General features: G+C 46.1%; 1 protein-coding gene across 2 annotated transcripts in view; it reads right to left on the reverse strand.

The window, feature by feature from the left end:
* The window catches only part of Fbxl2 (F-box and leucine rich repeat protein 2), a 39,256-nt gene that overhangs the window by 11,857 nt on the left and 3,946 nt on the right, over nt 1–23,453 (reverse strand). Inside the window, exons 2-5 of one of the 2 annotated variants that reach the window (XM_051201847.1) lie at nt 19,085–19,146; nt 5,203–5,257; nt 4,885–4,959; nt 2,042–2,136 (exon numbers count right to left, since the gene is read on the reverse strand). In XM_051201847.1, the coding sequence (XP_051057804.1) occupies nt 2,042–2,136; nt 4,885–4,959; nt 5,203–5,257; nt 19,085–19,146 (287 nt within the window). The remainder of the gene's footprint in view (nt 1–2,041; nt 2,137–4,884; nt 4,960–5,202; nt 5,258–19,084; nt 19,147–23,453) is intronic. The other variant, XM_051201854.1, reaches the window with a different exon arrangement.

The raw sequence follows: 23,453 nt of genomic DNA on the forward strand, positions 1-23,453 counted from the left end.
ACAACTCTAGTTCCAGGTCTGACGCCCTCTTCTGGCCTCAGTGGGCGCCGGGCACACATGAAGCACACACGGTACACATTTGTGAAGGCATTCACATATGCACGTAAAAGAAAAACCAAGCAAATCTTAAAGACTTTTACAAGAAAAGCACAGGGCAGGGTGTCTGTGCCCTTGAGTTAGGCAGCAAGTTCTTCTGTTCCATAAGGAAGAAGTTGTGAAATGTCTTTCATTAAAAACTTCACTTCAGGGCCTGTAGGGGACTGGCTGAACAGCTAATTAGTATCACTGGCTGTTCTTTCAGAGGATCCAAGTTCAGTTCCCAGCACCCACACGGAAGCTCTCTATTATCCATAACTGGGGTGGGGGACACAGCTCCCGGCTAACCCTGCGGTCAGACACTTGGGGGGGGGGACACATCTCCCGGCTGGCCACAGGCTATCAAGAATGAACAGTAAAACTACTCCAGAGACAATGTTGTGTTTAGATGCAGACGTTCAATAAAGTATATAAGACTCTCCCAACTAAAGTATGACACAAGCTTTGGATTGGACAATTTTGCTCAGTTCTGTGGTCACAGCAGTATTCCAAACACTGCTAAGGCTAGGCTAAGCTTTGAGGTTAAGAGAATTAAATACAATTACAGGAGGTTACTTTTATTTTATGAACGTGTGTGTGTGTGTGTGTGTGTGTGTGTGTGTGTGTGTGATGCGAGCACAAGTGACCACAGAGGGTGCTGGATCCCCTGGAGTGGAGTTACAGCAGGTTCTGGGCTACTGGACATGGGTTCTGGAAACTCTATAAGAGTAGCAAGTGCTCTTAAGCTATAAGCCAGCTCCCCACCCCAGTGGGGTTATGGGATGCTAACCCTGACAGTTCAACAGCTCCTGCACAACTATAGGACGGATTACTTCTCAGGGGTAAAAAGGAGCAAACGGTGTCCACAGCAAGATTAATGAATGAGTCCAGGACAGCTGTGCTGAGTGGCAGGAGCCACACACAGGAGCAGCTCTCTCAGGCATGGTGGTCACACCTTTAGCCCCAGCACTCAGGAGGCAGAGCCATGTGGATCTCTGTGAGCTCCAGGCTAGCCCAGTCTACAGAAAGAGTTCTACGCCAGCCAGGGCTCTATCATACCCCCCACCAGCAAGCCACATGCTCACATTTATGTTGGTGTCTTCAATGGGGCAGCTGTTAGTTGTATGCCTTGCATTATAAGCTACACCAGACCTATCAGTCAATTCTTGCTTCCTGTTAAGCTAGACTCAGTCCATTTCACTGATGGGCAAACTTCTCAAGTAGAAAATCTGGCTGGTTAATGGACTGAACATTGCTAACTATGGTTCTTACTTGATAACTGCTTTGTTATATATTTTGCTGTGTTAAGGTTAAAACCCTTCTTTTTATTTTAGACAGAAAAGAGAAGATGATGGGAGATGTCATTCTGTAAATATGTTTCTCATACTGGTTAATGAATAAAGCACTGTTGGCCAATAGGAAAGCAAGATAGGTGGGACTAGGAGACAAGGAGGATTCAGGGAGAGGTAGGAGGAGTCAACATGTAGGACCAAGAGAGCAGAGATCCTGACTCTCTCTTGGGTAAGATGAGACCACATGGAAATACTTAGTTTGGGTTAATATTTAAGACAAAGCTAGCCAATGAATGCTAGTAACTGGCCAACAGCTTTATATCTAATACAGTGTCTCTGCGTGTTATTTGGGGCTGACGAGGCTGTGGGACCAGGCTGGCGGGAAAACCACCTGTAACATGAGAGTGAGCAAAATACTCATGATGGGCATCCTTGCTACTTCCACGCATGCTCTGTGACTGACCCACTGGTGTCCAGGAGAGGGCTCACACTAGGCAGGTGAAGCCATTTGTCCCCAGGCTGTTCCCTTCAGGACAGTGGGGTGTCAGTTATTCCAAAGGCTTCGCTCCCGTTATGCAAATGAGCACAGAAAGGCCACAACAGAAGAAAAGCTTAGAGTATGTTTGCTTTGCTTTTACTGACACCAGTCACTGGCGGTGGTGGCTGTCACTCACTTCAAGGAGGAGTCCCCGACGCCGATGCAGCCGCGCAAGCTGAGTTTTCTAAGGAAACCACCGCACCTCTTGGAGATGTTTTCCACCACTCGGCCCTTAGGTGGAGAAAGGTGGGAATGGTCACTTTTTCACGATGCTTGTTTCGAGACAGAATGAGTTAAGCTGTAAATGCAGTTTTCCAAACGCAACAACAAGAGATGCACCCGGCGCCCTCTGGAGCCCATCCTGACCTGTCTTCCACCAGCACAGAGAAGGTTCTCTGAAAGCCTAGCGCCTTTCAAAGGGTTTGAACACACCCTCCCCACTCACTGCTATACAGCTATTCTACCGGATCGTGGCTGTGGAAGCCACTGGAGAGTAAAATAATACTGCTGAAACACAAGTCAATCTTTTTAATGTAAGTGTAGTGTGTGCGTGTGCGTGAGTGTGTGTGTGTGTAGTGTGTGTGTGTGTGTGTGTGTGGTGTTTTTGTGTATACCTATCTCCGTAGAGACATATAAACACAAGGAATTTGCTAGGACGCAAACCACAGCGTCACGAGAGGGGCTGATCCACACTGCTACCTGGCTAACATTTCACTAGGCTCAAGTCTGAACTTCGACACTGGTGGTATTCGTTACCTGAGCAAGTGTCTAATATATTATTTTTACTTATGTGTATGTGTGTGAGTACCCACAAAGGCCAGGAGAGGGCGCTGGATCCCCGGAGCTGGTAAAGCCTCCCAGCATGTGTGCTGTGAACTGAACTGGAGGCCTCCACAAAAGCTGCAGGGCGGATGCTCATGGGGGGGAGGGGGGCTGCCCTTCGAGTGAATAGGAGGGGCAGGGGTGGATTGAGAGCCGGGACGGAGGGAGTCACGATGTAAAATAAGGAACTAAACGAGTGCTGAATTGGTTGGAAGGGCTTGGGGAAGCTGCACAGGGGAAGTGGAAACATAGCCAATGTTTCATTGTATGTGTAAGAAATTCTCAAGAACAAAGAAAAATCAATGTAAACAGAAAAAAAAAAAAAAGATGAAAGCCAGAAAGTGCTCTTAGTCCCTGAGCCATCTCTCTAACAGTTTCTCATCTTTAAGCAAAATCTAAGACAACTGTAAAATAAATCTTTGCTACCAAAGGGAAAAGAAGATTAGGACTTGTAGCTACGTGGGCACCTAAGCGCAGAAGCCCACAGCAGCTTCTGTGTACCTCTCTCCGTTTTAAAGACTTCTTTGTTCTTTTTTCCCCACTGGAACAACAGTTCTTGCACCAGAAAAAACAAACAAACAAACCAACCTTATGTACAGGGTGATAATGATGTACCACTGTTTCTGAGAAGGGAAAAATAGCAAGTCCTCGGCTAGTTCAACATTTACTCACTGACCCTTGCTACCTGCTGACACGGCACACACAGGCATGCACATTAGGATTGAGGGGCCTGAAATCGGCTTTAAAACCTGTTAAAAGCTAGGACTCACATGTCATTTGGGGGCTCGTTACACTCTTTAGTTAGAGCTTTGAGAATCTTGTATTATCTGTTTCATCATATTCCCCCACCCACCCCTCCCAGGCCCACCCCTCCCCTATGCACCCAACTCTGCGGGTTGTTTTTGTTTTTTCACCCATCAGGTCTGATTTGCACTATCTACCCATTCTTGGAGGTGTGCGGCTCCATTGGCCAATGATCAACTCACAGGGCCTATACTCTTAAGGAACACTGACCCTCCCTCTCCCAACATCTATCAATGTCAATAGTTCATTGGCTATGGGTGGGTAGCATTTTTTGTAACTACAAAGATTGATGGCAATGTCCGATTTCTTTTTCATTTTAAATTTTTATTTGTTTATGTGTGTATGCATGTAAACATACCATGGCGCATGTATGGAGATCAGAGGCCGATCCGCAAGAGTCTGTTCTCTCCTTCCACCACGTGGGGCCCCAGGGCCGACCTCAGATCATCGGGCTTGGTAGCAAGTGCCTTTACCAACCCGCTGAGCAATCTCATGTGCCCAGTCTCTGGAGGCATGGAAAGGCCTCGACACAGAGAAGCATGTGTGCTCAGAAAGAGTGGCTCTCGGGGGAAGACTCCTAAAGCTCCTACCACTTGAACACTTTACTCTGTCTTTTTATCAACCCACAGGTGTGTAACACACTTCCCTAGGTAAGTACTTAGACTGAACCTAGACTGTTCCTCAGTTTCTTCAGTATGTTTTTAAATTAATTTACCAATTCTCATGTATGTGGGTTTGCCTGTGTGAGTTTATGTGCACAATGTGAGTGTAGGAGCCCTCGGAGGCCAGAAGAGGGCGTTTGACTGCCTAGAACTTACATGGTTGTAAGCCGCCATGTGGTATTGGGAATCCAACCCAGATCAAGTGCTCTTAACCACTGAACCATCTCTATAGACTCTCTGCTGTCTGGTATTGAGAGGACGAGCTGCATTAACACACATGGCCTGCTTCGCAGGAATTACTCTTGTGTGTTATCTGCAGGGACTATGGCTTCCCTTTCAGAGGGACACATGGACCCCTTGGTCCTTGTCTCCTCTGTGCTCACACAGCAAAGCATAAGGAATGAAGGGCTCCAAAGCGAATAGTAAGAGTGTTCTGCCCACTTGCTGTAGATGCTTGCAATGTGGAGAGACCCTGTCTCAAAAAGCGCTATCACCAACGGGACTGGAGAGGCATCTGAGTAAGTAGAGGCGCCTGTTCCCAAGCCTGAAGACCGGAGTCTGATCCTTGGGACCCTACGAACCAACTCCTACAGGTTGTCCTCTGACCCTACTCATACCCTTGGCAAATGCATGTGCACACACTTACCCATACGATAAATACATACAAAATAACTTAAGTGGACTAACTTACCTCTACATCTGTCTGAAAGTTAAAAAGGTCTATTCTTTGCCAGTTGCTTCCATCCAGGGCTAGGATGTTCCATGCCTGGGAGGTGACGGTAAGAGAGGAAGGCAGGGTGAGAGGGACATGTCTGCTAAGAACGGACAATGTTTTGTATTTCCAAACTTTTATTCATGGTTTACGCCAATTTAAAATAAAATACGGAATTATAATCTGTTATTTTAAGAAGATAACATGTGATTGTAACGTGTCTGAACCAAGCTCAGTCCTGTCTGAACCAAGCTCAGTCCTCTCGTTGATTAACCTAACAACCGGGTGATACTCTACCTTGGAAATCTGTGCACAGCGGCAAAGAGTTACAATATCCAAGAAGGAGAATATTCTAGAGAGAGAAGAAAGATGAGGTGCTGTCAACATCGAGGACAATTAGAACTTGAGAGATAAAAATCTAAGGTATCACCTGCTGGATACACAGAATTTTCTAGAGCCAGTGGCTGGCAACATGCTCAGTCAACAGCTCACTAACGCACGCTACTTCCCCGCTGCTGTGGTAAAACTCTGGCTGCTCCAAGCCTGCTTTAGTCCTGTCATACAAACTCTCTCTAACCAGGGGTCACAGAACTTCTACTTCTCCTGCTCTGAGAACTGGACGTGGAAAAATGGACCCTTCTTCATTTTCCTTGAAAATCAGCTTTCTAGTTTCCCAGGTGCTGGGGCTGGGGTAACTAATTTCCCGTCCTTCTAATATTCCTAACACGCAGTACCAACTACTGGTCCAGATACTGGAGCCTCAAATGACACGATTCAAATCATTTGGTGAGAAAACCCACTTGGCTGGATGTATCTGGTCACCTGGCAAAGAGTTCTCCCAGTCTCCCAGCGCCTTTTCCCAGGTAAAAGCTAAGGAGCCGAACCATCCAGCATCTGCCACCGTCAGAGCCTTGGACCTGCACCCACCAGGAGAGGGAGAGGCCCCACCTGCACCCACTGGAAGAGGGATGGGAAGATCACAGTATAAGAACACGTTCTACAGCAGAGAGACTAAAATGACACCACCAGCAAGACCTGAACATCCTAGCACAGACGAAGCGGAAGAAAGTGACCTTAAGAACAACTTTATGAAGACGACGGAGGCCTTCAAAGAGGAAATGAGAAAGTCTCTTAAAGAAATGGAAGGGGAAAAAATGGAAGAAAAGAAGGACAAAAACCAAAATAAATAAATAAGTAAATAAATAAATAAATGCAAGAAAGAAATCCCTTAACGCAAGAAAGCACAATCAAACAGGTGAAGAAAACTCAAACAACTCAAGACTTGAAAACTGAGAGACAATAAAGAAAACACACTGAGGGAATGCTGGGAATAGAAAAACTGGGCAAACGATCAGGAGCTACAGACGCAAACATAAACAGAATACCAGAGATCGAAGACAGACTCTCAGGTGTTGAAGATACACTAGGAGAAATAGATTCATCAACCAAAGAAAATCTTAAATCCAACAAATCCTTAACACAAACATCCAGGAATTGTTCAACACCGTGAAAAGGCCAAACCTAAGAATAATAGGCATAGAAGAAGGCGAAGAAGCCCAGCTCAAAGGTGCAGAAAACATATTCGACAAAATCGTAGAAGAAAACTTTCCCAACTTAAAGAAGGTCATGCCTATGAAAGTACAATCAAAACACCAGTTTTTTTCTGTGCGGCATTTCGGTCTGTCTGAGGGGAGCTGTTCTCGGATTGCGGCGAGGCCAGCTCACCGCAGCCATGAAGAGGCTGGTGTGAATCCGAAGGCCCATCCCCTCGCAGATGCCCACTTCACTAAGAAGCTGCTGGGCCTTGTTCAGCATCCTATAACTACAAGCAGCTTCGGAAGAGAGCCAATGAAGCCACCAAAACCCTCAACAGGGACATGTCTGAGTTCACCGTGATGGCAGCGGACGCTGAGCCCTTGGCGATCATCCTGCACCTCCAGTGCTGTGTGAAGACAGAATGTCCCCTATGTATCTGCACTCCAAGCAGGCCCCTGTTGTTATCAGAGAAGGCTCTCTCTCAGCTACAGTAGCAGATCCCGGGCACTCAGCAGTCCATTGGAAGGCTGCTGGTGTGGGCCTCTGCCCCTTCCTGTCTGTCCCCACACTGCTTGTGTATCATAGCGTCTGTTAGCATGTAGTGTTTTCGGTCAGTTTCTATTATAAATATTGTACATCTGGCTTTTGTATTTTTATTGTCTTAAGGGGCTGTTTGTCCCCATCTCTTCATCCTCTCTTCTACCATTTTTTCATCTTTAAAACAAACGAAATGAAACGATGCCTAAGACAAAGGGTGCCACTATTTTACAACAGGAAAAACTTAAGCCAGGCATAGTGTCTACTTTCATCTGCAAACTCATTCCTCTGTGTAGGGTAAGATGATGCTAACACTGGTCCCGTACAAAATCTCCATAAATATTACCATGACTGAAGATCTTTCTTTGGGTAGGAGTCTTCCCGCCCACCATCATTTGAAGAGGAAGTCTGATAATATTAACTCTACGTCTAAGTGCCATTTATTAATAATGTTCGGGTGTTTTTGGTGTGTGTAACCTTTTATTCTCACCCCATTCCCTAGAGGTTATCAAGGCAGTAGCAATCCAAAGGGATGGTCTGCAGACTCAGAGGTAGCCTGGGTGAGTTTGAGTGCTTGGATCTTGAAGAGTAGCAAGGACAAACAGTAAAGTAATGCTGGAATAAAGTATTTTGGGCTGGAGCTTTCAGCAGAGGCAATGCTATATGGCACATCCTGTCCTTGGTTGAATGGGGATTTCTTATGAAGCTGTTTGACACTTACTTTGGGGGCCCTCATCCTTCTCTTCCCACAACATGGATCAAATGTATTCTCTATCACATGAAGAGAGTGAAAATAATCTTCACTCTTGAATATACTAATAAAGAAATATGTTCATATTTAATTTTAAATGAAAAAATTGAAACACCAAACATACAGAATAATGAAAAAAATATTAAAAGCTGCAAAGGAAAAAGGCCAAGTAACATATAAAGGCAGACCTATCAGAATTACACCTGACTTCTCGAATGGAAACTCTGAAAGCCAGAAGGTCCTGGAGAGATATTCTACCAACACTGAGAGACCATGGATGCCAGCCTAGACTACTATACCCAGAAAAGCTTTCAATATAGATGGAGAAAACAAGATATCCATGACAAAACCGGATTTAAATAATATATATCCACAAATCTAGTCCTATAAAAAGTACTGGAAGGAAAACTCCAATCCAAGGAAGTTAACTATTACACTCACACTCACAAAAACATAGGCAATACATAATCCCACATTACCAAAAGTCCCCCCCAAAAAAAGGGAAATCCACACACAATACCACCACTACCAACAAATCCAAAACTAACAAGAATCAATAATCAATGGTCATTAATACCCGTCAATATCAATGGTATTAACTTGCCTATAAAAAGACATAGGCTAACAGAATGGATACGAAGACAGAATCCATCTTTCTGTTACATACAAGAAACACATGTCAACTTCAAAGACAGACACTACCTCAGAGTAAAGGGTTGGTAAAAGAGTTTCCAATCAAATGGACCTAAGACTTTAAACTAAAATCAATCAAAAGAGAAGAAGAAGGTCATTTCATATTCATCACAGGACGAATCCAACAATTCTCAATTCTCAATTCTGAACACCTATGACCCACATACAAAGGCACCCACATTCATAAAAGAAACATTACTAAAACTCGAATCACATATAAAACCCTACACACTTATACTAGGAGACTTCAACACCCCACTCTCACCACTAGACAGGACTACCAGTCAGAGACTTAAAGAAATAAAGGAACAACCAGAAGTTATGACTCAACTGGATTTAACAGGCATCTACAGAACATTTCATCCAAACACAAAAGAATATACTTCTCAATGCCACATGGAACCTTCTCTAAAATCGACCACATACCCAGCAACAAAGCAAACCTCAACAGATACAAAAAAATTGGAATATCCCCCTGTGTCTTATCAGAGCACCATGGTTTAAAGTTAGAATTCAACAACACACACTTCAGAAACCCTACAAACTCATGGAAATTGAACAATGCTCAATTGCATCACTCTTGGGGCAAGGAAGAGATAAATTAAAGACTTCCTAGAATTCAATGAAAATGAAGGCACAATATACCGGAACTTATGAAACACTTTGAAAGCAGTGTCAAGAGAAAAGTTCATTGCACTAAGCGCCCGCATGAAGAAACTGGAGGAGAGTCACACTAGAGACTTAACAGCACAACTGAAAGCTCTAGAACAAAAAGAAGCAAACTCACCTAGGAGGCGTAGATGCCAGGAAATAATCAAATTGAAGGCAGAAATCAATTAAAGTAGAAACAAAGAAAACAATACAAAGAGTCAATGAAACAAAGAGTTGGTTCTTCGAGAAAATCAACAAGATAGACAAAGCTTTATCCAAACTAACCAAAAGGAAAAGAATATGCAAATTAAGAAATCAAATGAAAAAGGGGACATAACAGCAGACACTGAGGAAATTCAGAGAATCATCAGGTCATACTTTGAAAACCTGTACTCCACAAAATTGGAAAATTTAAAGGAAATGGATAATTTCCTGGATAGATATCCCTTACCAAAATTAAATAAAAAACAGATAAGCAACTTAAATAGACCTATAACCCCAAATGAAACAGAAGCAATCATCAAAAGCCTCCCAACCAAAAAAAAAAAAAAAAAAAAAAAAAAAAAAAAAAGCCAGGGCCAGATGGACTCAGTGTAGAATTCTACCAGAAATTCAAAGAAGTGCTAATACCAATACTCCTCAAAGTGTTCTACACAATAGTACCAAAAGGGTCATTGCTAAATTCTTTCTATGAGGCTACAATTACCTTGGTACCCAGGCCACACAAACTAAGAGAACTACAGACCAATCTCCCTCATGAACATCGATGCAAAAATACTCAAAATACTGGCAAATCGAATCCAAGAACACATCAGAAATATTATCCGCCATGATCAAGGAGGCTTCATCCCAGAGATGAAAGGATGGTTTGAAAATCTGTCAATGTAATCCACCATATAAACAAACCGAAAAAGAAAAACCACATGATCATCAAAAGACCCAGGATAGTCAAAACAACCCTGTACAGTAAAGGATCATTTAGGGGCATCACCATCCCTGACTTCAAACTCTACTATAGAACTATAGTAATGAAGACAGCTTGGTATTGGCACAAGAACAGACAGGTAGACCAATGGAATCTAATTGAAGACCCTGATATTAATCCACACACCTACAAACACCTGATTTTTGACAAAGAAGCTAAAATTATACAATGGAAAAAAAAAGAAAGCATCTTCAACAAATGGTCCTGGCATAACTGGATACTGACATATGGAAGGTTACAGATAGATCCATACCTATCACCATGCACAAAACTTAAGTCCAGATGGATCAAAGACCAACATAAATCCAGCCACACTGAACCTCTTAGAAGAGAAAGTGGGAGGTACCCTTGAACAAACTGGATCAGGAGACTGCTTCCTGAACATAATACCAGTAGCACAGACACTGAGATCCACAATTAATAAATGGGACCTCCTGAAACTGAGAACCTTCTGTAAGGCAAAGGACACAGTCAACAAGACAAAATGGCAGTCCACAGAATGGGAAAGTATCTTCACCAACCCCACATCTGACAGAGGGATGATTTCTAAAATATGCAAAGAATTTAAGAAACTAGTCAACAAAACACCAAATAATCCAATTAAAAAATGGGGAACAGATGTAAATAGAGAATTCTCAATGACCAAAAGGCACTTAAATTGCTCAACATCCTTAGCCATCAGGGAAATGCAAATCAAAACAATTCTAAGATACCATTTTACACCTTTCAGAATGGAAAAAAAACCAAACAAACAAAAAACCTCAGCAAGGACAGTTTATGCTGGAGAGGATGTGGAGAGGGGGGGAACACTTCTCCATTGCTGGTGGGAGTGCAAACTTGTACAGCCACTTTGGAGAGGAGTATGGCAGTTCCTCAGGAAAATGGGAATCAATCCACCACAAGATCCAGCAATTCCACTCTTGGGCATATACCCCAAAGATGCACACTCATGCAACAAAGACATCTGTTCAGCTATGTTTATAGCAGCATTATTTGTAATAGCCAGAACCTGGAAGCAACCTAGATGCTCCTCAATTGAAGAATGGATAAAGAAAATGTGGTACATTTACACAATGGAATACTACTCAGCGGGGCGGGCGGGGGGCGGCGCAATGAAATCTTGAAATTCACAAGTGGATGGATGGATGGATGGAACTAGAAGAAACCATCCCGAGTGAGGTAACTCAGTCACAGAAACACAAACATAGTATGCACTCTCTCACAAGTGGGTGTTAGACATAGAGCAAAGGGGTAACCAGCCTGAAATCCACAACCCCAGAGCAGCTAGGAAACAAGGAGGAACCTAAGAGACATACATGCCCCCAGCCCCCCTAGCCCCCCACCCCGAGAAGGTGAAAGGTGCAAGACATTCTGAGTAAATTGGGAGCATGGGGCAGGGAGGCCGGAGGAAGAGGGGGGGAGAACATGAGAGCTCAGGAAGGTTCGGTTGGGGAAAGAACAGAGAAAGAGGAAGGAAAGAGATGCCTTGGTAGAGGGAGCTGTTATGGACTTAAGGGGAAATCTGGCACTAGGGAAATGTTCAGGAATCCACAAGGGATGACCCCAACTAAGAATCTAAGCAATAGTGAAGAGGCTACCTTAAATGCCCTTCCCTATAATGAGATTGATGACTACCTTATATGCCATCCTAGAGCCTTCACCCAGTAGCTGATGGAAGCAGAAGACGACACCCACAGCTAAGCACTGAGCCGAACTCCTGGAATCCAGTTGTAGAGAGGGAGAAATGATGAGCAAAGGGGCCAAGACCAGGCTGGGGAAACCCACAGAGACAGCTGACTTGAGCAAGGGGCAGCTCATGGACCCCAGACTGACAGCTGGGGAACCAGCATAGGACAGAACCAGGGCCCCTGAACATGGGTGTCAGTTAGGAGGCCTGGGCAGTCTACGGGGCCTCTGGCAGTGGATCAGTATTTATCCCTAGTGCACAAACGGGCTTTGGGAGCCCATTCCCCATGGAGGGACACTCTCTCAGCCTAGACACCTAAAGGAGGGCCTAGGTTCTGCCCCAAATGATGTGACAGACTTTGATGATCCCCCATTGGAGGACTCACCCTCCCTGGGAGTAGATGTGAGGGGGGTAGTGATAGGGGGAGGTTGGTGTGGATTGGAATATAAAATAAAATTGTTTTAATTTAAGTAAAAATTAATAAAAAAATAAAAAGCCAAGGAGCCACGGGAGATGAGAAAGACAGGGACGGAAGGCAAGGGACAGATGGGAGCCTGGGACGTCCAACGGTTTCAGAGGAAGGTGGCCGTGGGTGGCGGGGCCTGAGGGGCTCCTGACGCCAGAGTCACTGATGACAGCAGAGTGGGTGCAGTTATGTGCACTGCAGTGTGGGGACAGACATTGCGAGGAGGCTGGATGCACAGTGCCGTGTGGGTAAGACGGCATGTGCACACCAATAAAGGTCCCCACAAGTCTCCCGAGTTACAGCCGGGGTTGAGTTAGTGTTGTGGGCTCAGGGATGGATGGCAGAGCCCGAGAAGGCCACAGTGCCGCAAGCTACCATGGTGGACCCATGCAATACCATGGGACCAGAGGTGACAGACGCGGCTCTCCGACAGAGGCTCTGTGAACACAAGGGACAGAAGCCTAGGGCTGCGCTGGCCGTACAGATCCAAGTGCAGAAAATACCAGTGGCTGACATGTAAATCACACTCTTAGGTCAGGGTCTCCGCACACCCAGGTGACCTCTATGGGGATTTACCTTGCTCACCCCACAGGCCCTCCTGCCCAACAGCTGTGTTGCTAGCCCACAAGTGGACCCACAAACCAACAACGCACACATCATGCCGGGGCCTCTTCTTGTGCCCGTTATTCCGTTATATGGTCACGGAATGGAAAAGCGCATTGCCCGAGGTATTTACATCGTTTCCCCCACACACATCTTTAAACTGAATGCAATTTCATTTCCACAAATAGGCACGGTGGTATTTCCAGCTGCCAGTCTACAGCCTACACCAATTCCTCACCCAGGGTTTGATGAACGAAATCGATGCTGAAAGATACTAGTGATAGACAGATTGGGGGGGGGGGTCGGCAGGGGATGGGGCAGCAGGTAAGGGTGCCTGTCCCTGCCGTCAGGCCCATGACTCCCACGTTGTCCTCTGACCTCCACACATGTGCCCTGGCTTGCTCCAGCTTGCCCGTGTTCTCTCTCTCACACACACAGAATGAGAGAAAATAATTTTTTTAAGTAAAAACAAAATAAGAAGCAAGGCGGTGGCAAACACCTTTAATCCCAGCACTCGGGAGGCAGAGGTAGGTGAATGAGTTCGAGGCCAGAGCAAGTTCCAGGACAGCCAGAGCTACACAGAGAAACCCTGTCTCAAAAAAAAAAAAAAAAACAAAAAAACAAACAAACAAACAAAAAAAAACACAAAAAAAAACACAATAAAAAGAAAACAAAACAAAGCCCCCCCAAACAAACAAACAAACCAAAAATACAAAAGCAAAGAAGAAACAGCTGGCTAAAGTAGGGAACAGTCATGGCCCCTCAAGGTTGATCTCTCTCTCTCTCACACACACACTCACCCCCACACTGACACGCCCACACTCACACACTCACACTCACACACTCACACTCACACACTGACCCACACTCACCCACACTGGCACACACTCACCCACACTGGCACACACTCACCCACACTGCCACACTCACACTCACCCACACTGCCACACTCACACTCACCCACACTGGAATATTCACACTCGCCCACACTGACATACTCATACCCACAATGGAATAGTCACACTCACTCACACTGACACACTCACACTGACACTCATATCACCCACACTGACACACACACACACCCATACTGACACACTCACCCATACTGGAATATTCATACTCACACTGAAACACTCACTCACCCACACTGACACACTCACCCATACTGGCACACTCACTCGCCTCTTGTGAACAATTCTGCTATGAATATCTGTGTACGCGTAATTATTGGCATTTTAAATTGTTTTGGTCGTGTACTTTGGATTTTTGCAGCTTCAATTTTGGAGTGGCAAACTGCAATCTCAAAATATTAAAAGGAAAAATTCCAGAAATAAGCACTTTTAAGTTTGTGTGATTTTTTTATTTTCTTTTGAGACAAAGTCTCTCCACACAGACTAAGCTGGCCTTAAAGCTTGAGACCCACTGTCTGCCTCCCAAGTGCTGGGAAGGGCTGTGTGTGCCACCGCATCTGGCGTGAGTTCGTGTAACTTTCATTACCGACTGTTGTTATCTGTTTTACTACTCGCTATTGTTATTTACTCTGCTCGTGAGTTGATTCAACTTTATCTGCATGCACAGGAAAAACACAATGCAGGGAGGACCACAACACACCGCCAGGTCACGCGGGCTGCTGAAATCACAGGGATACAGCGTACCCAAGGAAGGAATCACCACCGTGTGATTATTTTATGCTTTGTTTTGAAGAATTGCCAATTGGCTACACCAGCTATGACTTCATCATCATCATTGCATCTTCATTTTAGAATAACTTAGCTCAGGAAGGCAGTTCTAGGGTTCTCCTCCCTTGCGCACATGGAATAGGACTCTTCCTTTTATCGCTGCTGCCCAGAAACCTGCTATTAGTTACTTACCACTGTCTCTAGGAACCCACTCACTTTACTCTGGTGAGATCTTGTTTGTACTCTAACAAATAAAGCTTGCCTGAAGATCAGAGAGCAGAACTAGCCACCAAGTAACCACATAGATCTGGGGGTCTGTACACACAGACATGAAGAGACATGGCTGGGTCGAGCTCCGTGTCTTTTTGGCTGGGAAGTTAGCAAGGTAAGGTGTGGCTGTGGCTTTCTCCTTCGTCTCTTTGATCTCTCAGCATCTCTCAGTATCTGACTCCAGGCCTTTATCATTACGACCTATTAGAACCTGTGCTACATTTTATAGGTTTGCTTAGGACATCTTGGGCTTTTGAGACGTCTCAATTGCCATGCCCAAAGTCCTGAGTTTCATTTCCAGAACCTACGTGGTAAACAGAAAGAACCAAATTCTGCCAGTAGTCGTCTGTGCTGTAAAACTATTTACGACAACTTGACAAAAACTAAATTCATTTGAGAGGAGGGGACCCTTTTTGGGGGGGGGGGGGTAAAAATAGGGTTTGTCTGTGTAACAGCTCTGGTTGTCCAGGAACTCGCTCTGTAGACCAGGCTGGCCTTGAACTCACAGAAATCCTCCTGCCTCTGCCTCCTGAGTGCTGGGATTAAAGGTATGCACCATCAAGGAACCTGAATTAAGAAAATGCTTCCAGTGGGCTAGAGAGTTGGCTCAGGGATTAAGAGTACTTGTTGCTCTTTCAGAGGACCTAGGTTCAATTCCCAGCGCCCACATGATGGCTAACAACCATCTGTAACTCAAGGCACAAGAAGATTTAATGCCCTGAGTGCATGTGGTTCACCGACAAATGCAGGCAAAACAACCACACACATAAAATAAAATAAAATGCCTCTATAAAATTGGACTGTAAGAAACCCTATATGACTTTTTTTCTTTCTTCCTTCCTTTTTTTTTTTTTTTTTTTTTTTTGAGACAGTGTTTCTCTGTATTGTTTTGGAGGCTGTCCTGGCACTCAATCTGTAGACCAGGCTGGTCTTGAACTCACAGATATCCGTCTGCCTCTGCCTCCTGAGTGTGTGCTGGGATTAAAGGCCAGTGTCACCAAGGCCTGGCCCAGGGCATTTTCTTAATTAGAGATTGATGGGGGAGGGCCCAGCCCATTATGGGTGGCATCATCCCTGGGCTGGTGAGTCTGAGCAAACCATGATGAGCAAGCCAGTCAGCAGCACCTTCCATGGCCTCTGCATCAGTTCCCACCTCCAGGTTCCTGCCCTGCTTGAGTTCCTGCCCTCACTGCTTTTGATATGAACTGTTATGTGAAACTGAGTGAAATAGCCCCCTCCCCTCCCCCAGTTGCATTGGGTCTTGGTGTTTCCACAGCAATGGAAACCTAACTAGGACAGCTACGGCACATCCCCAACCAATTCACATTCATGCAGAAGAGAGAGAAGCAGGAGACATGCATGGCCCAGTGAGTTAAAGCTCGGGCTGCTCTCCCAGGGGACCTGAGTGCCGTCCCCAGCACCCACAGACACCTGTAGCTGTATTAAAGGCCAGGCAGTGGTGGCACATGCCTGTGATCCCAGCACTCGGGAGGCAGAGCAGCGGATCTCTGAGTTCAAGGCCTACACAGTGAGTTCCAGGACAGTCAGGGCTACACCTGTCTTGAAAAGAGGAGGAGGAGGTGGAGGAGGAAAGTATCTTCCTCATGCCTTTCCCTCACCATGCTTTCTGTGATTTCAATAAATACAGAGTAAAGGCCTTTGTTAGAGACAGCAGGAGAGACAGACAACATGGGAAGACAGATCTCACACACACACACACACACACACACACACACACACAGACACAAACACACACACACACAGACAGACAGACAGACACAAACACACACACATAACACACAGAGACAGACAGACAGACAGACACACACACACACACACACACACACACACACACACACACGACAGGCTATGGACAGGCCAGTAACCAAACTACAGACGAAAAACACAGAGCATTCAAGTTTGGGGTCCTGGTTTGTCTAAACTGCAGGAGGAAGACTGTTTTTATCCCTTAACACGATTATCAAGAAAATTGAGCAACATATCTAAATGAATCAGGAAGAGGAAACATGAACCAGTTTAATATCCGCCGGGCTAGCTTTTCGATGTAAACGATACGAGGTGGCAATGCTGGCTGGTGTTTTATCAAGTTGACACAAGCTAGAGTCACCTGGGGATGAGGGAAATCTCAACTGAGAATATGTCTGTGACACTCAGCCCAGAGTTAGGTCAGCTGTGGGTGCCACAGGCTGACGACTCCACAGAAAGACAACGGAAAGACTGAACTTCTACGCCAGGTTCAGAAATCACAGGGCCACAGAGAGTGACAGAATCCCTTATTTTGACTTGCATTCCCTCGTATCAGCAGATAGAAACCACGCTGTGGCTGAATATGAAAGCTCACGTGTGTGTGTGCGTGTGTGTGCGTGTGTGTGTGCATGTGTGGCCCTGAGTCTCTGGGTCTCATAGCACTGTTGAGAAGGGTGGAGTTTAATCACAGCCTAGCGAGGAATGACTAATGCCTGGCTGTCTGAAGCTGGCTGCGGCTCCCCACAGCACCAACATCACCCTCACACGGCAGCCTGAGGCCTGTGCTTGGCAAGCATTCATGCTGAGGCTGGAGGTGCCGCCTGGGCCATGTCCCCTGCAGCTGAATTGTGACAAAGTCCACCCAGGATCCAGTGGCTCCTCATCCTTTTCGAGCCCTTGTCAAAGTATGCCATCCAGTCCTTTGTCACCATTTTTTAATTTAAAAATTAAAAGATAAAGCTGGTGGCGCACACCTTTAATTCCAGCACCCGGGAGGCAGAGGCAGGCGGATCTCTGTGAGTTCGAGGTCAGCCTGGTCTACAGAGCTACACAGAGAAACCCTGTCTGGTGGGGGGATTCAAAGGTGATTCTCTTATGGAAATATCTCTAATTGGAGTAAAATAGAAACAAACTTTCTCATACAGGGCTGCCTCGGTTACTGTTTTTATAACTAAGTAGTAAGCACAGTGCCAGACAATCTTCCCCCCCCCCCAGATTAAACACTCTGGGGTTCCTAAAATGTGATCACTGCACAGGAAGCTAAGTTCTCACCCTGACTGACTCAAGAGAAAAAGTTTAACATCATACGGCAGCAGGGGAGAGGCCTGGCAGCATTTGCAGTGGTCTGTGGCTCATTGTCAACTCCAAAAGAGAGAAAAAAATTACTCTCAGGTTGACCAGATGGCTCAGCAAATGAAGGTACCTGCCACCAAGGCTGATGCTCTAAGTCCCATCCTTGGGACCAATGTGACTGGAGGACATAACCAACTCACACAAGAATTTTCTGACCTCCACAGATACACTGTATCACACACACACACACACACACACACACACACACACACACACACACGCATGCCTCCACCCCAAACAAATAAATGTAATTTACACATAAAGACTTACCCCCAGTGATCAAGCAAAACACAGACTCACTTCTGAGGTCTAAAAAGATATAGCGTAGCCAGTGCGTGGACTCGTGTGCCCCATCTCTCTCTAGATGCAAGTAAGCATCTTCTACAACTTCGAAGGACCCTGCAAACTTCCTGCCTCACCCCAGGCCATAACCATGCACGCCAACTTTCCCGACTCTAAGACACCCTGCACCAAAGAAACGTCCATCCTTCATCAGAACCCGTTTCTTGTTTTGGGGGATATTGGAAACAGTTTGGAAAATGCCACTCAAAGATTGTCACATGTACTAAGTCAATTATTTGGAAAGAATTAAGATGACAGCCTCTAAAACGAACATTTAATAACTGCAGAAAAAAAAAAAAAAAAGTCCCAGTGCCTAGTGGCCAACAGTGTCACCTGCAGATTCTATAGTGACAAGCAAGTAACAGCAGAGCAGTACAGGGACGCCCGGATGCCCTTTCGTTTTCTAGGTCTATCACTTAGCATGTGATCGCCTCACTACCTGGGGGGACAGCAGGCTGGCTGCGTGGTAAGGCCATCATAAACACACATCTTTTGTAACTGTTGAATAACTCATCTCTTAGAAAATGCCCCAAACTCTGTGACCCCAAGAGCTCACGCCTGTAGCAATCATCTTTCCCCAAGTTACTAATTGATTTATAATTGTCTAGTCATACCCAACACGTGCACCTGCTGTCGGTATGTATGACAAATGAGTCACATTACAAAACGAAGCCATACTTGATAGGTTCTGGAGCAGACCAAGCGAGCCTTAAGAACAAGCTTAACGGACGGCAATTTTACAAAGCAAAACCAGAAAGTTGGGCAGGCTCGGAACCATCCTAGCTCAGGACTGCTCTAAGACAGGGCCCCCGGAGGCCCCAGCCAAACCCAAGATCTTAAACATGTGCACGCTTACCTTAAGAGGAGCTCCTTGGGTAACTTTTTGTTGATAAGGCCGTCATCATTGTTTGAGAAAACCTGAAGGAGAGAGACTGAAAATCAGTTCTTTAGCCCATGTATGAAAAAAAGCCTGAGTCATGTATTTCCATACTTGATCAGAACAGCTTCACGCCCGGAGTTCGGTTCCCAGCACCCACACCAGGCGGCTCACAACCAGCTGCAACTCCAGCTCCACAGCCCTGCCCTCCATGACACCAGCCTCTCCCATCCCAACCCTGACAGACGTATGCACATAATTGAAGTTAATCAAAAATGAATCTTTTTAAAATGGCGACACACTGCCATTTGTGTACTGGAGGTTCTGGTGAGCACAGAGCAGAAGACAGAAGACTTAAGGGGCAGCCTCCATTGTATGGAGACAACTTTAGAATGCCACAAAAGCACCATAACTCAAAAAGTTCAGCGAGGTTAGATATTTATAAAAAAAGAAATTAGACACTTTTTTTGTTTTGTTTTGTTTTGTTTTGAGACAGGGTTTCTCTGTGTCACAGCCCTGGCTGTTCTGGAACTCACTCTGTAGACCAGGCTGGCCTTGAACTCACAGAGTTTGCCTGCCTCTGCCTCCCAAGTGCTTGGCGTGTACTGCCACCAACACCCAGGGAGATTACACATTTTTAAAGATTTATTTTAATTATAAGTGTGTGTGTGTGTGTGTGTGTGTGTGTGTGTGTGTGGCACTCTAGGAGGCCACAAGATGGCACCGGACCTCCCGGAGCTGGAGTTGTAGGCAGTTGAGAGCTGTCTGCACCAAGTGGGTGCTGGAAACTAAATTCTAGTTCTCTACAGGAGCAGCCAGTGCTCTTCACTGCTGAGCCATCTCTCTAGCTTCATGCAAATATATTTCTATACATTAGTACGAACAACTTGGAAATAAATTTTTAAAAAGCAATCCAACTTATAATGGCATTAAAATGAATAAAATACCCAGAAATGAATTTGACTAAAAAAAAAAAAAAAAAAAAAAACCCAGTTCCATACTGAAACTGCATTCTGGGTTTAGAGAGATGGTTCAGATGGCTTGCTGTGCAAACAAAAGATCAGAGTTTAAATCCCAGCACCCACATGAAGAAGCCAGGCATGGCTGTAAGTGCCTATAGCCCCCAGCACTGGGTGATGGTGGATTCCAGCTCACTGACCAGCAGCCTAGCTGGACCAGTGAACTTCAAGCTCAGTGATTATTTCTCTCTCAAGTGAATAAGGCAGAATGTGATGAGGAGGCCACTGAACATCCTCCACTGGCCTACAATTGCACGTGCACAGGTATGCACATATGCAGACATACATCACACACACATATATACACACGCAGGCATACATCACACACACACGCAGGCAAGCATACATCTCACACACACACGCAGGCAAGCATACATCATACATACATACACACTCAGGCATACATCACACACACAGGCGTACATCACACACACACACACACAGGCATACATCACACACACATATACACACGCAGGCATACATCACACACACACACAGGCATACATTGCGCGCGCGCACACACACGAAGGCAAGCATACATCACACACACATACATATAGACACTCAGGCATACATCACACACACACACAGGCATACATCACACACACACACACACACACACACACACACACACACCCTCGAGCATGCATGCACACACACCAAGTAGACACACCTTCAATCCAGCACTCCAGAGGCTAAGGCAGGAAGACTGGACATAAAAGATGTCAGCCTGGGCTACAGAGGGAGGCCCTACCCCAGAAAATCCAAGGGAAGAGAGAAAGACAGGGAGAGGGAAGGGAAACAAGGAAAGGAGATTACTTAACATTTTGTTAAGAGAAATTGATTGTGCAAAGTGAATCGAAGCAATCCCAAAACTGCCGTGCAGGCCTGAAATTCATACCAACATCTGATCTAAGCCTCAAGTTCATGCACAAATACAAGGAACCCAAAATAGCTAAAGTAAGCCTGAAAAAGTTGGAGACCTCAAACTTCCCAATTTCAACGTTTACTCTATAGCCAGGCACACACATCTCAGCTGCCACAGCGGTGGACAAAGAGCAATCACGTGAGCGCGTGCACACGAAGCTAAAACACTCTTAATGTTTTGTTGTTGATGATGATGTCTTAACTCTATTCAAACTTATGTATCTGTGTGTGCTGATTTGGATGAAAATGGCTCCAACAGGCACTATTGGGAGGTGTGGGCTTGTCAGAGGAAGCTTTGGGCTTCCTCTGGTGGGCTTTGGCGTTTTGGAAGCCCAAGCCAGGCCCAATGCCACTCTCCGTTCCTGATGCCTGCCAAGCCAGAGGTAGAGCTCTCAGCTGCCCCTCCATCACCATGTCTGGAACGCCTGTGTGCCACCGGGACAATGGATTCCATGTCTAAACTCCAAGCTCCGGTACAATGCTTTGTAAGATTTGCTGTGCTCCGTCTTTAATGCCAGCACTGGGGAGGCAGAGGCAGGCGGATCTCTGTGAGTTTGAGGTCATCCTGGTCTACAGGTGGAGTTCCAGGACAGGCTCTAAAAGCTACACAGAACCCCTGCCTCAAAACACCGGCATTGCTGTGCTCGTGGTGTCTCTTCACAGCAATAAAACCCCCAGACAGTGTGAATGCATGCAATTGTGTGTGCGGTGCCCACAGAGGCCCCTAGGTCGCTTGGAACTGGCGTGCCGGGCAGTTTGAGGGGACATGGGTGCTGGAAACTGAACTCGGGTCCTCTGAAGGAGCAATGTCAACCAGTGAGTCATCGCTCCAGTCCTAAAGAGTAAGTGTTTGACCACAAAGCTACAGCAATTGAAACACTGAAGTCCTGGCAAAACTAAGGACAGACAGACAAGTGAACGGGACTGAAAGCCCAGATACAAACTCTTTCGGGTTGTTTCCCCATAGCCCTGGATGTCCTGGAACTCGCTCTGTAGACCAGGCTGTCTTTTCAAGAAATGCACAGGGACGACGGGACATGCTGAGAACATGGGGCTGCGTTCACCTCCACACAGAACTCACTCCACGTGGAGGCATGTGACGCACGCAAACACAGGACCAACAGCTGCAACCTCTGTGCTGTGGGCTCTGGGACACCCAGACCGCATGTAACCAGAATTAAATGTAGGTAAGGTGAACTTCATTACGGTTAAAACCTTCTTGATACAAAGGGCGCCGCACAGAAAAGGGACCGCGTGTGGTGGCGCGCTCTCCAGTAAGCCCAGCACTTCTAAGGCAGAGACAGAGGCAGGAGGATCGCCACAAGTTTGAAGCCACACTAGCCCACAATGGAAGTTTCAGATCACATGGGGAGACCACGAGGGGACAGGGAAGGCAGGGATTGAGAGACAGAGATGGGAACAGATCAGTACTTGTAAATAAATCTTTACAATTAACATAAAGGGTTCCCGTGATACATACCAGACCTCTCAACCACAGAAAGGCAGGCCAGTGCCGGGGAGAGGTCCAGTGGGTAAGAACACTTGCTCAGCAAGCATAAGGACCCGAGTTCAAATCCCCAGCACCCATGTTAGAACCCAAGCATGGCTGAGCATGCTGATGACCCCAGCATTGGGGAGGGTGGGGCACATCCCAAGAGCTCACCGACCAGCTAGCCCGGCTGAATGATGAGCTTCGGTGCAGCGAGAGACCCCGTCCCAAGGTAATAAGGCAGAGACAGGTGTGGAGCTGTGTACCTGTGGCCCCAGCTGCTTGGGAGGATGAGGCAGGAGGAGTCACTTGAATCGTGATTTTGAGACCAGCCTGAGCAACACAGCCAGACCCATCTCACAAACAAACAAGGGGTACACCTCATCTGACAGAGTGCTTGCCTAGCCCTGGTTTTCATCCAGGCCAGAAACTGTTTGGAGCATGTGTGGTCTGTCCACAAGCCTGGCATTTGGGACGCGAAGGTGTGGGCATCAGGATGAGGGCAGGGTTTAGATGAGTCCACCAGACCCAAGATGAATTATAATTAGGTATTTATTAGGGAAGCACTTAAACGGATAAGAGTAAGTAACTGCCACGGTCTTCCTGCTCCAGGAGATGAAGTCTCTGCCCTTCGGATGCTCTCCACAACCCAAGAGAGCCCCCTTCCTCTACCTTATAAGGGGTCTTGTCTGCATCTGGAAACCACGCCTAAAGGGTGTGGCCATCACCACAAGTTCACTGGCAAAGCATGATGCCAGTACATCAGAGCATCCAGGTTGTTCTCAGTTACACAGCAAGCTTGAGGCCGGCCTACAATTCATGAGACACTGTTCAAAAACACATACGAAAAACCAGGGCCTAACGGTGGTGCACACCTTTAATAGCAGCACTCGGGAGGCAGAGGCTGGTGGAT

The sequence above is a fragment of the Phodopus roborovskii genome, unplaced genomic scaffold (assembly GCF_943737965.1).
Source record: "Phodopus roborovskii unplaced genomic scaffold, PHOROB, whole genome shotgun sequence".
Classification (NCBI taxonomy): domain Eukaryota; kingdom Metazoa; phylum Chordata; class Mammalia; order Rodentia; family Cricetidae; genus Phodopus; species Phodopus roborovskii.